Raw genomic sequence first — 18,128 nt, 5'->3', positions numbered from 1 at the left:
GATCACTATCTTAAGGATGTGACACACCATCCTGATAATCGGCCGTCGGACAGTATGGCGAGGTCGGTGACTCGAGTCTGTTCGGTGTGCTCCGTGCCGTCGTCAGCCGGAGGAGCTGTCGACCTTCATTTTGGCCGACCTGACGTGCTGGGTCGGAGGGCAGGCAGTCGGATTCAATGACCAATCTGATTGGTGGAGTGCTAACCCGGAAATGACAAGCGGTATGAACGTGACTAAGCCTCTCAAAATCTGATGAAAATCTTTTAAACTGACCTTTGTCAATCTGAAATGAAGACAGATTCAGCAACTGCATGGCCTATTCCTCGCTTAAAATGTTTTCAGAAACACGTTTCGGTGAACTATTTTAGTACAATATGAGATCGTATTCTGAATGAAGCCGCCATTATGCCCGGTTGAAAAATCTGGGAGCAGCCAGACCCACGTGATGCGTTCGTCCAATCAGCTGCCGGTTTTCATTTTTTGGGCAACAATACAGATTGGCGCCGCCTGCTGTTATGGAGACGTATTACGTCTCGCGCACGTGCAGAACGTACACTCAAGTCGGCGTCGTTTTGGTGTGTTCTGAGGCACTTTTTGGACCTCAGGGAGCTGACTGATAAGTCTGACTGCCTTTTCTGTCAACGGTTGACCGTCGGGTTGGTGTGTCAGGGGCATAAGGCTTTTCTAATCAATGACTAGCCTAGAAATCTAGACGCACCCTAGCGGCAGCAAATGTAATTTTCAGCCAGGGTCAGTCTAGCAACTCTCCGTTGGCTTGCGAGCTGGAAAAACCAAATTCTGGTCAGGCCAATCACATCGTGTTTAGAGTCGGTGGGCGGAAAAAAATAAAGAACGGCACTGAAGTCATTCTTAAAAAAGGAAGATGTGTTCGGAGTTTTGCCGACCGGATACGGCAAAAGTTTAATCTATCAACTAGCGTTGCTCTGGTTGGCTATGAGTGCAGAGGGAATTTGAAAGACAACCATTTATCCCGCCCCTCGGATTGAGCCCTGCCAATGGTGAGTTCCCAGACCCAACATCTTGATGTGGGTCTGGCTTGTCAGGCTAATCAGTGACCTGATTACTAGTCATAAATTACAGATATTAGCAATAATGAATGAACATCAATAAGTTAATTGTTCATCATACTGAGAATAAACATCAATCACTCATCCCCTATACTCATGTCAGTTTACAGAAGTGTATCCCAGAATACACTGCATGAAAGGCAGAGGGAACATGTAAACTCTAAATGCAGCGAACACACTGAGGCCAGATCTGCTTCTGTCTCATCTTTGATTAAACATGTTACATAAACTGACAATTACAATAGAAAGAGAAAAATCAATCCAATATCTAATTGCACTTATACATTTAATCCAAGTGTCTGTTTTTCAGACACACACCAACAGCTTTGAAAGTCTTCATAGTTTGATAGCCACTTGATATTATCATGCAGAGTCTGACTGCAGTGTTTAAACAGATAAAGACTCTAGTGGCATAAAATAAGTCTTGATACACAAATGTTTGATTATATCATGGCTGTGAATTTTGCCATTTCAAAAGCATTTGCAAAAGCATTAATGTGTTGTCCTGCTTTAAAAGCATCATGCATTATGAAAAATAATATTAAAACTACACAAAAGATGAGATGCTTACAGTATCTCACCAGCAGATAAGAAACATTTATCTTTTTAAAACAACAGAGCCTGTGTGAAGGCTGATAGGGAAATGATAAAGTTTACAGTGTACTAATTTCTCAGAAAAGTGTGTGGTTTTTAGTTCTGCTTTGAAGCTATGAAAGAGTTGTTCTTTGGTTAGCAGCTAATGTCTCAAGTCTTCTCCTTTAATGGTGTTAACCCACACTGTGTGTCTGCAGCATCTTCCTACGCTGCTGCCACCAACCTTTCATCAACAGACAGTAACTTTTATCATAATCAAATAGATTCGATAAATTCTATCTGCTGAGATTGAAGATCCATTTGACAAACATAAAATTCTACTTTTCAAGTTCATTATTCATCTCACTGAGAACAAACATCCATCACTCCTCCCCTGTACCTGCTTATGTCTGTTTACAGGAGCTTATCCCAGCATGCAATGCGTGAAAGGCAGAAAGAAACAGATTCAACACACAAACACATTAACCAATGTTGAACCCAAAGTTATGCCCTTGTGACTGTGTGAATGTGAACTGTGTTGTGTTGTTGGGTATATGGATTGGACATGCACTGATGCTCTGCACAAATAAACTTCCTGATGGATAAATAAAGTTCATTGAATTGAATTGAAGGCCAGATCTGCTTCTGTCTCATCTGGATTAAACATGTTACAACACATGAATAAGGTTGTTCCTTCTCTTAGTTGATTAACACGTGCTGACATTTTCGAGAAAAAAAAGAGAGAAAAGCAACAATATCTGGCATACACTTTATTCAATGTAATGGACTAAAATATGAAACTGCTCCTAGATAGAAAGATAACACTTAACCATCAGCTGTACAAGTAAATATTGAAACAGACTCTGGAACATTCTGTTGAGAACAAGTGATGCACCGCCCTCTGTTGGCCAATCAGGAGCAACAAAATAAAATGTCATAGAAACAGGAAATATAAGCATTGCCAAAGATCCTCTACTAACTGGTCTCTGGCATTGCATCTCTAACAAAGAAGAAGAAAATCACATTTAAAGTTATTGATAATTAACAGTTTAGTGCCCCTTCAGGCCAGTCACTGTATTTTCTTAAATGTTGGTGTCAGTAGTCAGACACACCATACCTCTATAATCCAATATCTAACTCAATTACATTTAATCTAAGTGTCTGTTTTTTCAGACACACACAAACAGCTTTGAAAGTTTTCATACTTTCATATTTATAAGCCAGTTGATATTATCATGCAGAATATGACTGCAGTGTTTAAACACATAAAGCCTTCTTTTTGCAGGTCCATCGTTTTCTGTCAACACAGTTAGACTCGTTGAGTAACCAGTCCTCCTGACAAGCTTTACGCTGTCTCTCTGAACCTACAGACACCAACCATAAACAACTGCACTGTGATATTATTTCTATTGGTTATTGTTTGACTTAATTAATTGGATCCTAACAAACCATTATTTTCTTTGGAGCAGTAATCATCAGTTGTCGTCATGTTTCGTATTTGTGTCTCCAGCTCCTGGTTTCGTGCCTTAAGCTGCTGGTTTTGGGATGTCAGCTGCTGGTTTTCTGCCCTCAGCTTGGCGTCATTTTCAGAAATGACAGAGGTAACTATAGCGACAGTGTTAGGCTTTGAGACTTTGTTTGAAGGCAAGAATTATATTATAGAAATACACAATGAAATAAGCAATTTACATGATCATATTAGATATTAAAAGATAGGTTGACATGTTATAAATATATCTTTAAACAATAGTCAGATGTCCATATGAACATTGATACTGGGTTTTCTTGTTCTGATCATTCCTCCAGTTCATACTGGAGAATAAGAGATCCCTTTCTAATGTACTTCCAATATAAGAGATAGGGGACAAAGTCCACAGTCCTACTTCTGTGATAAAACACATTCATAACTTTATCTGAAAGTAACATGAAGTTCAAGTAGTCTAAATATCTTCCAAAGTCATGTCTTCATCGTTGCACAGGAGCAGTATGAAGAGGAGGAAGGATAACACAAAGCAATAACTGTTTCTATGTACATATGGGCATCTGACAAAGTTGACAAAATGTGAACCTGTCCTTTAAATAAGGACTACCAACAACAAGCTAAGACAGTGGTACTCACAGTGGATACGAAGGCCCATGATGACTAACAGTATCAGCCAACACACTGCTATCGGTGGAAAAGACTGAGTGAAGAAGAGAGACCTCTGGTCTGAGAGAAAAATAAGGATTCAGTTAAATTTATGTTGATTTAAAGGCACATTGTGAAGAAATGTAATAATTGCGTTGGATTGCCAATGTGTGAACGGATTGTAACTTAAGTTAAAAACTGAGACATTCCCCTAAATTGGATTTCTGTTCATCCTGAACAAATGTTTAAAGTCCTGCTGCAGTCCTGTATGAGAGCTGTTAGGAGGCCGTCTGCTCCACTGTGATGGTCTGATTTGAGGTTGTGCCCTATTTTATTCACTTCATGGTTGTGATCGTCATTTTTTCTTTCAATCTGCTTGTCTCACACATCCTGTTCAATAGGCTCCAACTTCCTGAATTATGTTGTTTGTTCTACATTGTTGAAAATAGTTTCAATCAGCGTTATGTAAGAAAAAGACAATAACAACAACAATGTGTCACAGCGTTTTTATTCAATGTAATAAAAAATGAATTTGCTTCTAGATAGATAAATAGAAAACATTTTACACATTAATATTCCTAACATGCTGAAGAAAAAAGCTCTGAGGACATTCTGTTGAGAACAAGTGATGCAGTGCCCCCATTTTGGCCAATGAGTAGCAACAATATATGTTACATGATACATAGGAAACAGGAGACTGAGCAGTCTGTCTGTCCCTGTCATCAATCTGCTGATATACAAATTATAATCATCACATCTCTAACAAAGCAGAACAAAAGCTCATTCAACAGGTATCAATGATAACAGTGTCCCTTCAGTCTAGTCACTGTATGTTTCACAGACTTACATTAGCATACCTATATAATCAAATATCTAAATGTATTCAAATCTAAGTGTCTGTTGTTTTTTTTTTAAACGAGACACACAAACAGCTTTACAAAATAATTCACTGTAAATATTTCTTTTCTTTTTCTATAAAAATAAATTCCGTGAACATTTTTAGTTCTGAAGACAAAACATTTAAATTGTGAAGTAGAAGATGATTGATATTTATAAGCCAGTTGATATTATCATGCAGAGTCTGACTGCAGTGTTTAAACAGATAAAGCCTTCATTTCGCAGATCCATTGTTTTTTCTCAGTACAGTTCACTGATCTCCATCCTACGTTCTGGACAGACATTACACACTGACCATCAGTAGCAGTAGGAGGAGGTTGTGGTGTCCAGTAGCTGAGGGAAGAACATGATGTTTAGATCAAGGCTGATAGATTTTATGATTCAAAGTGTTTAGGAATGTGTCTCTTACCTTTCAGTCAGATTACTTCCATCAATCCACTTCCATCTCCCACCTTCAGCTCTCAGGCCAAACCAGTATCCAAGGGTTACTGAACTACCCCAGCTGTATTTATTGAGTGCAGTCTGACAACAGAGAAACAGTTATCAGATATTTAAACACTATAACTTAATAACCACACTGTGATCTACAGACTCACAGTGTTCAAACCTGGAGAAAATACATTTCAATTTAATAATTGTGTTCATGGGCGTGATATGTGTAGTAAGTAGGCTGGTAAAGCTGTTTTATATTTAGATGACTGACTTTGTTCAGCTCATTTTCTAGAACCAGTGTGTAGCATGAAAACACGGTGGGGGGAATTAGGAAGCTAGCCAACGTTAACAATCCTAAGGAAGTAAATCTGTTTCATTGGATTTTGAAATTTAAAAAGCCATTGAATTTCCAGCACTGAATATATTTATGCATTGAAATTATGTATCTCAAATTTTTGCTTCAAATGTTCAAGAACTCATCTTCACCTTTAATTTTCTAAGTTTCACAAATTCAGAATTAGAAATTCAAATAAATAAATGAAATATACCAAATTCAGATGCAAAATACAGTGTATAAAAATCAACTAATATATTTTGAACTTGATCAAATTCAATAGGGAATATGCCAGATTCAGCTGCAAAATGTAATGTATAAAATTCAGTGTTAACATCCGGGAACCCAAGGAAGAGCAGTCGATTCTAGATTATATCAGGAGTGTGCCATAGTGGATTTGGTCTGCTATTACTCTGCTATATAGAGTTAGAATATGGACAGTTTAACCAAAATTGATGGTGACTTGCACATTTGCTCGGACGCGGCAGCCAGCTGAAGCTCACAGACCCCGCTGTCAGCTGGCTGGAGCTCTTTCAAGATCCTCGATCGTTTATTTAAATAACACAACACAAATATCCATTAAATCTGCCTTTTCGGAGTTAAAAAACTTCACAAGCAATTGCGGGCGTAATGACCTCGCTGGTCGGCTGTCACACACACACACACACACACACACACACACACACACACACACACACAGACAAGAATGTTAAAGAGAGACGTGTCTCTCCTTTCAGAAGCTGCTCTCTCACTAATCTGACTGCTGCTCTGAATCTAGAATCGATTACTTTTCCTTGGGTTCCGAGATGTTAACACTGAATTTTAAACATCACATTTTGCAGCTGAATCTGGCCTGTTGAGTTTGAGCAAGTTGAAAATATATTAGTTGAAATTTATACATTGTATTTTGCATCTGAATTTTGAGAAAAGAATCCCACGAGTCCCTGGGACTTCTGCCTAGCATTAACGTAAAGGCAGAACACCAAGCAGTGGACCAAACCACTGTGAGACAAGGGAGGGGGGACTCAAAATGATTCTATACTTAAAACCCATTTGTTGCCCTGTTTGCATTTGTATTATTTTACTACCGACACAATTATTTGAAGTATTTAATTATGTACCATACACAGCATGGTTTTAATGACATTTTTAGGGGGGGGAATAACCCTCAGATGGGGTGGGTCCTGACGCCCCCGATCCCTCCCCAATTTCCACCTATGTGTGTCATAAAAATGTCCACAGTTTTCTCATTACCTTTTCCTCTTGACTATGTACAACAACCAAATCTGAACTCTTTCCTCTGCAGACTTGTTGAGCTTCTTCCCAGGTTTTCTGATCAGCAGGAGCAGCGTTATGATACACATAGCAGTTAGACCCACTGAGTTCCCAGCCATTCTGACAACCTTTACACTGTCTCACTGAAACAACAGAAACCAACCAATATACAACATTACTGCATCGTGATATTAATATTATTATTGGATCTAATTAATAGTATCTGAACATACCGTTATTTGTTTTGGGGCAGTAGACATCAATGCTCCACTGAACTCGACTGACGTTGAGTTTATTCCAGTTTGTCTCCATGTCTTGTATTCGTTCTGTTAAGTTCTTCCTCTGTGTCTCCAGCTCCTGGTTTCGTGAGTTCAGCTGCAGGTTTTGTGTTGTCAGGTTCTGGACGTCTGCAGTCAGGTTTGTGATCTTACTTTCTAAGACAGTATAGTTTTGTGTCAGGTTGCCCAACTGGACTGTCAGATTGTTGTTGTCCCTCCTCAAGTTTTCATTGTCTAAGCTGAGTTTGTTGTTGAGGTTTGTCAGGTTCCCCAGCTGGACTGTCAGATTGTTGTTGTCCCTCATCGTCTTTTCAATGTCTAAGCTGAGTTTGTTGTTGAGGTTTGTCAGGTTGCGATTGGCAGCCATCAGCTCACTTTCATCACTCTGATGACTTAATGTAGCAACTGCAAAATGAAAATTAGCTTCTTAATTATAGTGATAAAGCAATATTGGTTGTTGTTGTCATTTAGCCACCTTAAGAAACTATTTCCTGTCTGTCTCACTCTAGGTTTTCCAGCCTTTTGGAAGATTTCAACAAGTCCCTTGAAATGACTTAAACCAACTGTTAGTCTGTCTCACAATGTTTTCTGACTTCCCCAATGGACCCTGTGGCCCTCAGGCCCAAGCCCTTTAAATCATACTAAAGACTATAAATATCTCACATTTCCTAAAACAGCTGACCACTAGTTATAAATCAACATTACTCAAACAGGAGTAAATAGTAGAATAGAATAGTGTACTTGTTGACAAAGTCTTTCAGTCACTGATTTGATGCACTTGCAAGCCTTTATGGCAGCAGGACAGTGTATGTGGGATTGACTCAAATTTAGACTGGCCGTATTCATTGTTATGAAGCAATATGTCACCCAGTGCAACAGTGTGGCTCACAGATGTGTGTTTAATAGTTTTGGACGACAATGGAGCTTTATGTCACAGAGGAAGAAGATATATCCAACACATTCTCACTCCCATCACGTCAAAAAGTGATGCTTGGTCAGGTGCCTTTGGCATTTGTTATTGATGCAAAAAGTCTTCTTTAGCGTCATATTTAGACACGCTTGGTTGGGACTCTTGGCATCACATTTCGACGCTCTGTGTCAGGACCCTTGGTGTCACGCAGATTTTTGGTCTTTCATACTACTCGCTACTGTTGTCGCTCTTTATACTACGTCATCTTACAGCGCCCCGGTTGTGCTGCTACATTCCAAAGAGACACTAAAGGGTGATTTTTATGTCGGTATCCAACACTGAGAACGGGTTGATATATCAGGCTTTGATACACACACTACTGTATTGTTAGTGGACGCATTTATTGTTGGTATGGGTCTGATCATAGGATTTGTTGACAAGAAAAAAATATAGAATATCACTTGACTTAACCTTTAATTCCTTTTATGCATACAGTGCATGTGTATTTTCTCATTGGGGCTTCTGTCTCATTCTGAATGTGGCAAATACATGACTGATATCAAATATTGGTTTCAGACAAAAACAAATACTGTTATTCTTTAAGGTTTGTCTCATGTCGAAGTGTGAGTTCATGCATGGACTGCCTGTTCAGTATACTTACGGTGGTAGACGACGACGACTGCTATGATGCCCAACAGCAGAATGACACAAAGAATCCCCAAACAACAGGCCAGCTGCTGATACTGGCCACGTCTGTTGTTTGCATTCTTGACTAGCAAAACTCCTGCTGTGAATCAGAAAAGGATTTATTGCCAAGTAAGTAATAGTAGTAAAATATTATAAAATTATTTTAGATTTACAACTTACTGTTTGTGTCAGCAGTTGGTTCATTTGTTTCGCTTTGCACCTTCACTTCAGCGTACACAGTTTCCTCCTCCTTTCTAGCTGAAAGGTTGAAGGACAATCTCATAGTTAATTACTGTGTAGTGGTGAAATAAAGGCTTTAAAGGCTTATTTGTTCATGTCAACGTAACACAAAATCCCTCCTGATGAGGATCGCTTTTTGATACGGAGGCCCTAAAGCGCCAGAAGTAATATTTTTGTATCTTGTAAGCACAAGATAATAACTTATCGGAACAAGTTAGTTATCTTAGAAATATTCCATACTGTTGGGTGTAATGGTTGATATTTGTATGTATATTTGTATCTATGGATTGGATTTTTACTATTTATTGTATTTCAAACTTGTATTATTAATTGTATTAGCTGTGTTAGGGTTCATGTCGACCTGCCCAGGGATTACAGATTGAAATTATTGAGTAGCTAAATCGGGTGCAATGCATCTCTTCTTCTCATGTGATAATAATGTTGCACACAGTCACCATATCATTTTCAGAACTCAGCTGATTAAGATTTTTTGAGACTTTAGGGGCTCCTTGCATTTGTCCTATAATGTAGTATGTTTCATAAGTCATAAAAAAAATTTCACACAGGGAACTGTCAGCTAAAACCACAGATGTTGAAATTGTCTCACACTTAGCGGATCCCAGACAAAAAGGGGAAACTCTTAGTCTGGCTCTCACCAGACCAAGCTCAATCTTTTAAGATTCAACATTAGTCTGGGGAGTCTGCTCTGTATTTTCTACTGCACAAGAGGCGTGATCAACGGGCATAGTTCAAATGACTCTGTACGCAACTGGATAGTCCTTCAACCAATCAGACCAACGATCTGGGTGACGTAGCAGCGACAGCGGCATCAAAGGGTTGCTGCGCTTCGGTGGCCGTCATGTTGAATATAAACAAAAAGTTGCTTGGTCGCTTCTCTATCGTCATCGTGTTAAACCCGCCAATAGCGCGCCAGTTTGTGATTGGTTCCCCGGATTTGTAACGGAAGCAGGATAGATAAATGTACAGGTTTCCAGCCTGAGCTGCAGGGCAAAATCAAATCGCCGGCAGATCGGGCTGGGTTTACCCAGTCTAGGAAACTCTGCCTTTTAAGGGGAAATACTTAAAAAACTTTAAAGCCCTCTGAGATCTAAGCCATTTTTTCTTTAGTTCGTCTGGTCGCCTTGTGTAATAATGCTTGTATAACCTAAACACTGTTATGCATAATCAAGAACATTTCTTTCAGGGGAACCTGGGCTATCAGGATGTGCATGCTGTAGGGATGAAACCTGAATGTGTAAATTGTTATATGACTATAGAGACAAAAGAAAAGACTAAACGGAAATGGAATCTCAGAAATGTATTGAAATCATACAAAGGAGCAATAATGACTAAACCTTTTGGTTTTTGAAAATTGTTCTCAAAGTGTTGGCAATCAGGGGAAACAAAAATAAACCCTGTATCCAAAAAAATATAAAACTATTTAGGTTGTTTCCCAGAAAAGCCCCATAGGCTTTTATCCCAAAAGGTTAGTTGTGTCACCTCTAATGCATTATCTGTCTGCTATTTGACATCAGTAGGCCAAATCACACTCATTTAAGCCTCCAGGTTGATGTGATTGGTCGAGCCAGCTGTCAGTCAAGACATCAATATCCAAGATAGCACCCAGCTAATGTGAATACATCGTTTTTTGTTACAAAAAGATGACTAAATAACTGTTCAATTGTGGATTTATCGCTCTGGAATGATTGTGCAAAATCTGCTACTTCTGCTACTTGGGCGAAGTGATATGCTTGCAGCACCTGAGAAGCACCGGACAGAGAGTAGAAATGCTTCGCCTTTCTGAGAATATAGTTCCCAGTTTATATACGGTTAGAAGATGGCTGTGTCTCATGTGACCGTGTTATTTGTATACGCTGTGACTATACACATCACAACATGTAAATAGGAACATGTTGGCGTTATTTTGTCACTTATTCGGAGCAGTAGGCTAGTTGGAACCAATTACCTTCAGGATCTGTGCTAGGCTAAGCTACGGGTGGAGCCATCAGAAAGGGTTACAGCACGCACGGAGATGAGAAGGGTATGTATGGACTTATCTAACTCTGGGGGATACAGTGAATAAGACAAAGTCCCAATAAGTCGGCGTGTTCCTTTAAACTACATTGAAATTAAATGGAAATGGGCCATTCCAGTGGATTAGTTGGTGGAAGAATTCAAGTTTGAGGACAGAGTCAATCTTAACAGTTGAACATTGTGCATGATTTGAATTGTATGTGTTTACTTGGTTTATTTAATAAGACATAAGTTGTAGCAAATTAGACATTAGTCATTTATCTGACACTTTTGTCCAAAGCGACTTACAATTGCTATATGTGCTATATGTCAGAGGTCACACGCCTCTGGAGGAACTATGGGTTAAGTGTCTTGCTCAGGGACACATTGGTTGATTTATCGCAGTGGGAATTAAACCCAGATCTCCCACACCAAAGGCATGTGTCATATCCACTGTGCCATCACCACCCATTATGTTCTTCATTAGATAGTAAACAAACACAGTTATACCATAATTACACACCATATACCTAAATGATTACCTTATTAGAAACCACATATAATGCCGTAGGATTATTGGACCCAAAATATACTTAAGACAATTATACCAAAACGTGCTCTAAGCAGAAAAGAATAGATGTTAATACATTGTTAGACACTATTTTCCTCGATTATAGTAAAAAATAATACAATTCCATATCAGATCCTAAATAGTTAGACTCTATTCTACCCATACCACTAAAATTATGCAGCTATTTGGATTTACTATTCTGATCAGAACTGTATTTTCTATCCAGTATTAGTGAAGAAAATACCAGTACAAGTAATCAACATTGTATATGATCACATGAACAAAGATACAGTATCTGATCCATAGCAACAGCATAAGTTCCAAGATATCTATTATTGATAAACTGTATTTAAAAAAAACTAAATACTGTACTTACCTTGGGTTGGAGGATGTTTGTTACTTTTGAATACAACCAAAGCGTAGTTAACCTCCTCCTCCGCCATGGTAACAGTCACTCTGTTGGGTTCTGTCTGACTTGCACAAAGAGAAGTACTGCTGAAATTAATCCACAGCGCATCTGTAAGTCTGATAAGAACAACTTCTGTTTTTGGTTGAGGAAGGTTTTTGCAATCATGACTGGCTGAATATGATCTTCCAAACCATATACAGTGTTTTCTTTAGTACTTAACATGCTCTGTTAACAAAACAAGCCTTCTATCTGTTATCTATATATCTTATATCTGTACTGTAACTAAAACCATAAAAGCTGCACTATTCAATGTAAGATCACTATCTAAGTCTTTTCTAATCAATGACCTGATTACTGTTCATAAATTACATATATTACATATTCATAAGCAATAATAATGAATGAATATCAATAACCTCATTGTTCATCATACTGAGAATAAACATCTATCACTCATCCCCTATACTCATGTTAGTTTACAGGAGCGTATCCCAGAATGCACTGCGTAAAAGGCAGAGGGAACATGTAAACTCTAAAAGCAGCAAACACACTGAGGCCAGATCTGCTTCTGTCTCATCTTTGATTATATAATCTAATTGCACTTATACATTTAATCCAAGTGTCTGTTCTTTCAGACTCACACCAACAGCTTTGAAAGTCTTCATAGTTTGATAGCCACTTGATATTATCATGCAGAGTCTGACTGCAGTGTTTAAACAGATAAAGCCTTCTTTTTGCAGATCCATTGTTTTTTCTCATCACAGCTCACTGATCTCCATCCTAGAAACGTACAGACTCTAGTGGCCTAAAATAAGTCTTGATACACAAATGTTTGATTATATCATGGCTGTGAATTTTGCCATTTCAAAAGCATTTGCTGCCAATGTGTTGTCATGCTTTAAAAGCATCATGCATTATGAAAAATAATATTAAAACTACACAAAAGATGAGATGCTTACAGTATCTCACCAGCAGATAAGAAACATTTATCTTTTTAAAACAACAGAGCCTGTGTGAAGGCTGATAGGGAAATGATAAAGTTTACAGTGTACTAATTTCTCAGAAAAGTGTGTGGTTTTTAGTTCTGCTTTGATGCTATGAAAGAGTTGTTCTTTGGTTAGCAGCTAATGTCTCAATTCTTCTCCTTTAATGGTGTTAACCCACACTGTGTGTCTGCAGCATCTTCCTACGCTGCTGCCGCCAACCTTTCATCAACAGACAGTAACTTTTATCATAATCAAATAGATTCAATAAATTCTATCTGCTGATATTGAAGTTTAGGGGATCTTATCCCAGCATGCAATGCATGAAAGGCAGAAAGAAACAGATTCAACTCACAAACACATTAACCTGACCTGCACGTGTTTGGACTGTGGGAGGAAACCCATGTGAACATGAGGGAACATGTAAACTCTAAAAGCAGAGAACCCACTGAATATATCAGCCTGTTTTGGGTCACTATCAAACATCCATTGTAACCCACTAAACAAAGTCATATCAATGAGCAGTACAAAAAGAAGAAAACGGACAGAAACAGGAATAACTGATCAGTATTTCACAACAGAAGAACTAAACTAAAAGGAACACAAATAGCCTCAGACACCACCCCCACACTGCACAGTCTTCTACCCTCAGGTCAGAGACACAGGTCACTCTCATTCAGCACTAACCCCTATTTCCACAATCACAGCCATTCAAGTCAATGCTAGATAAGTCCCCCCCCGACGAGAGATTCCACTTGGGGGTGGTGGAAAAACATAATAGCGATCACAAGTCTTTTTTATAAAGACAATGCCAGAAAAGAGAAGACATGGAGATTAACTGCAGGAGTGCCTGGAGTGGAAGGTAGATACTACCTTAATAAACACCTGATTGTTCTGTAAAGTACAAAGTAGACACAATATAATCTGTGAGTCAGGCAGCAAGACGCTCCGCTTCTGAGACGCTCCCGGTGTGGTATGACACGTTGTGGAGGACGGAACAAAACCACAGCGTAGCCGGAACGCAGCAAAGACAAGCTGAATAGAAAATTGGGGTAAGAGAGCAATGTTGAGTTTTGTGCCTACATCCATCAGTTATAAACTCATGAATAGCTTATCTATTTATTCATTAATTTATATAGCCTATACATATCTAAAAAAAAAAATTACATTCTTTTAATGTTTTTATTGCCTATTCTTCATTCTTTGTGTGTTGTGCTTTGCAAGTTTTTTACCTTTCGACTGCTGGACTGCAGGTCTGTGATGTATGTGGTATATTGTGCTGTGTTACTGAGTATGTGAACTGTACATGCAAACTGTGAACCGTGTGACTGTACATAGGCATCATATACAGACAACTTTTTGTCTACATAAATGAAGACATTTGCACCATAAATTGATGCTGAAAAATTCACCAGAATGCAGAAAATTAAGTGTTCAAAATTTCAGTTTTGCTCAAAGGGGACATCTCAATCCCCCCAGTGTTGAACCCAAAGTTACGCCCTTGTGACTGTGTGAATGTGAACTGTGTTGTGTTGTTGGGTATATGGATTGGACATGCACTGATGCTCTGCACAAATGAACTTCCTGATGGATAAATAAAGTTCACTGAATTGAATTGAAGGCCAGATCTGCTTCTGTCTCATCTTGATTAAACATGTTACAACATCCTGAATAAGGTTGTTCCTTCTCTTAGATGATTAACACGTGCTGACATTTTTGAGAAAAAAAAGAGAAAAGCAACAATATCTGGCATACACTTTATTCAATGTAATGGACTAAAATATGAAACTGCTCCTAGATAGAAAGATAACACTTAACCATCAGCTGTACAAGTAAATATTGAAACAGACTCGGAACATTCTGTTGAGAACAAGTGATGCACCGCCCTCTGTTGGCCAATCAGGAGCAACAAAATAAAATGTCATAGAAACAGGAAATATAAGCATTGCCAAAGATCCTCTACTAACCGGTCTCTGGCATTGCATCTCTAACGAAGAAGAAGAAAATCACATTTAAAGTTATTGATAATTAACAGTTTAGTGTCCCTTCAGGCCAGTCACTGTATTTTCTTAAATGTTGGTGTCAGTAGTCAGACACACCATACCTCTATAATCCAATATCTAACTCAATTACATTTAATCTAAGTGTCTGTTTTTTCAGATACACACAAACATCTTTGAACGTTTTCATACTTTCATATTTATAAGCCAGTTGATATTATCATGCAGAATATGACTGCAGTGTTTAAACACACAAAGCCTTCTTTTTGCAGGTCCATCGTTTTCTGTCAGCACAGCTCACTGATCTCCATCCTACACCCTGGACAGAAACTGCACACTGACCGTCAAAGGGAGTTCCTATCCAGAAGCTGAGGGAAGAACAAGACCTTTAGATCAAGGCTGATACAAGTTTATGATTCAAAGTGTTAGGAATGTGTCTCTTACTCTACAGCCAGATCACTTCCATCAATCCACTTCCATCTCCCATTTTCAACTCTCAGGCCAATCCAGTATCCACTCTCATCTTGTTTACCCCAGCTGTAACCATTGATCATATCCTGACAAGAGAGAAACGGTTTTCAGACAACATGATCTACAGTTCACTTTCACAATTTTGTCAAAAGTTCCCAAAGATTTCTCATTACCTTTTCCTCTTGACTATGTACAATAACAAAATCTGCGTTATATCCGCTGCAGTTTGCTCGAGCTTCTTCCCAGGTTTTCTGATTAGAAGGATCAGCATCATGAATCTCATAGCAGTTAGACTCGTTGAGTAACCAGTCCTCCTGACAAGCTTTATGCTGTCTCTCTGAACCTACAGACACCAACCATAAACAACTGCATTGTGATATTATTTCTATTGGTTATTGTTTGACTTAATTAATTGGATCCTAACAAACCATTATTTTCTTTGGGGCAGTAATTATCAGTTGTCGTCATGTTTCGTATTTGTGTCTCCAGCTCCTGGTTTCGTGCCTTAAGCTGCTGGTTTTGGGATGTCAGCTGCTGGTTTTCTGCCCTCAGCTTGGCGTCATTTTCAGAAATGACAGAGGTAACTATAGCAACAGTGTTGGGCTTTGAGACTTTGTTTGAAGTCAATAATTATATTATAGAAATACACAACAAAAGAAGCCATTTACATGATTATATTAGATATTAAAATATCGGTTGACATGTTTTAAATATATCTTTAAACAATAGTCAGATGTCCATATGAACATTGATACTGGGTTTTCTTGTTCTGATCATTCCTCCAGTTCATACTGGAGAATAAGAGATCCCTTTCTAATGTACTTCCAGTATAAGAGATAGGGGACAAAGTCCACAGTCCTACTTCTGTGATAAAACACATTCATAACTTTATCTGAAAGTAACATGAAGTTCAAGTAGTCTAAATATCTTCCAAAGTCATGTCTTCATCGTTGCACAGGAGCAGTATGAAGAGGAGGAAGGATAACACCAAGCAAGAACTGTTTCTATGTACATATGGGCATCTGACTAAGTTGACAAAATGTGAACCTGTCCTTTAAATAAGGACTACCAACAACAAGCTAAGACAGTGGTACTCACAGTGGATACGAAGGCCCATGATGACTAACAGTATCAGCCAACACACTGCTATCAGTGGAAAAGACTGAGTGAAGAAGAGAGACCTCTGGTCTGAGAGAAAAATAAGAACTCAGTTAAATTTATGTTGATTTAAAGGTACATTGTGAAGAAATGTAATAATTGTATTTTATTGCCAATGTGTGAACGGATTGTAACTTAACTTAAAAACTGAGACATTCCCCGAAGCTAACAGCTATTATCAGCTAATTCATCCATGTGAAAATCCAAAAGATGTGACATTTATGCACACTTTAGAATGACTTGCCTCTCTTCAGCTTCCCTACAGGGCCAACAGTTACCAACAATGTTAGCTTGTTTGCTAACGCAGACGAATTACCAACTAGCTAACATAGGAAAATACTGTTTTGAGTGGACAACGTCAGCTAATTCATCCAGACTTCTGGGACTGAACTGGCTGGTAAATTGGCTAGCTTGCCATTTGCAAATACGTTATGAATCAACCGATGCCAAAAACTAGCAGCATAGATAAGTTACAATTAGCTGCCTAACCATAGCTTTCTTGCTCGCTAACATTACCAGTAGCAAAATACTATCTAAGAGTCTGTGAAGGCTCTCAGTGATCCAGGTCATAGTTATCCAGGGAAGGGTTAAACTCAAAGGCGTTTTGTCTTCAATCCGAAAGACTTCTTCAGTTGTGACTGAAGCGTAGGGGAAACAAGCTATTTAGCCTCTGTGGGGTCATTGTCAAGATCATTGATACGACTTTGTTAGTTGTAACTCCTGCCTGTTATAATGACAGCCTGTTGTTATGGTCATTGGAGACACCCGAGGCCAAGTCTGAACGACCATCGTTGGCATTCTTACGAGGCCAAATGTGACTGGACTGTAAGTGGGGGGATAAGTGGTTGTTGAAATAATTTGAATTTTGAACCAGCGCTCAGAGGCAATTCCGAGAGGTGCACGATGCCAAGGGTAGCGCTCGGTCTAGTTTTGTGGCACCACTCTTCCTATAGGAAAACAATGGAACATCCAGCACAAGGCTTTTTTTACCGCGGATCATGTGTCGGTGGCTTTAGATGTTAAGTAAACTGCTGAGTCTTGACCTGAAGCGATGACCCTTGCGTCATTTAACCAATATACATGTCTGTGCATTCCACACTGCATTGGACAGTTTATGCTTGATTGCTCCTCTTGTGTTTGGCTGTGTGGTCTGTATAGGGTGGACCAGTATCTGTCTTAGGAGTCCAGTCTATCGGAGTGGATTAGTTAGTTGGCTAGTTCGCCAAATTACTTCAACAGCTAACAAGATTGTTACTAACTTAAAAATGATGACAAACTGTGTTAATGTGTTTAGCCAACAATAAATGATGTAACAGTACAAAGTTCATGTTGTGGTTGTGGATATTTCTGTTGGGGTCATTTATATTTCTGTTGCCTGTCTGTATGTTTCTGTTTCCTGTATTTTCCATTGATTGTTTATGCTTAGGTTTCTGTGAGGATTGTAGGTTTCTGTTTTCCTGTTTTGATTGTGTATTCTGAGGATTGTGTATATTTCTGTTTCCTGTTTTATTTTGATAGTCTGTTTTCTGTCTTGTCTTGTCTAGTTTTGCTTCCTGTGTCACCTGCTGTATCACCTGTCCCTTATTTGCTCGTTACCTCGTGTATTTAGCCTCTGTGTTCCCTTTGTCTCTTGTCAGATTGTTTTACGTCCTGTCAGTGTGTTTCAGTCAGTGTGCCTGTG

The 18,128-nt window shown here is 38.7% G+C and overlaps 2 protein-coding genes and 1 long non-coding RNA gene across 3 annotated transcripts in view; all 3 read right to left on the bottom strand.

Annotated features, from left to right (window-relative positions):
• LOC118496018 (CD209 antigen-like protein C) overlaps positions 1 to 18,128 on the bottom strand; it is a 331,629-nt gene that overhangs the window by 260,104 nt on the left and 53,397 nt on the right. The gene's annotated exons all lie outside the window — the stretch shown is intronic.
• Positions 3,157 to 3,900, bottom strand: LOC118496022. The gene is made up of 2 exons (XR_004898481.1): positions 3,781 to 3,900; positions 3,157 to 3,266 (listed from the first exon to the last, which is right to left on the bottom strand). It is a non-coding gene; the product is annotated as an uncharacterized LOC118496022 (long non-coding RNA).
• LOC118496020 (C-type lectin domain family 10 member A-like) lies at positions 4,563 to 12,002 on the bottom strand. Its single transcript, XM_036006048.1, has 7 exons — positions 11,803 to 12,002; positions 8,783 to 8,860; positions 8,577 to 8,702; positions 6,961 to 7,410; positions 6,707 to 6,870; positions 5,096 to 5,208; positions 4,563 to 5,019 (listed from the first exon to the last, which is right to left on the bottom strand). Exons 1-7 carry the CDS (start codon positions 11,867 to 11,869, stop codon positions 4,884 to 4,886), a joined length of 1,134 nt encoding a protein of 377 aa, XP_035861941.1. The 5' UTR covers positions 11,870 to 12,002; the 3' UTR covers positions 4,563 to 4,883.

The sequence above is a fragment of the Sander lucioperca genome, chromosome 10, assembly GCF_008315115.2.
Source record: "Sander lucioperca isolate FBNREF2018 chromosome 10, SLUC_FBN_1.2, whole genome shotgun sequence".
NCBI lineage: Eukaryota > Metazoa > Chordata > Actinopteri > Perciformes > Percidae > Sander > Sander lucioperca.
This window is presented reverse-complemented; position numbering and strand designations above follow the sequence as displayed.

Coding starts and splice junctions, on each gene's coding strand:
- LOC118496020 (XM_036006048.1), bottom strand. CDS start 11,869: ATGGCGGAGGAGGAGGTTAACTACGCTTTGGTTGTATTCAAAAGTAAC. Junction 8,861..11,802: donor CAAACATCCTCCAACCCAAG/GTAAGTACAGTA, acceptor TCAACCTTTCAG/CTAGAAAGGAGGAGGAAACT. Junction 6,871..6,960: donor CTGCCCCAAAACAAATAACG/GTATGTTCAGAT, acceptor CTGTTGTTTCAG/TGAGACAGTGTAAAGGTTGT.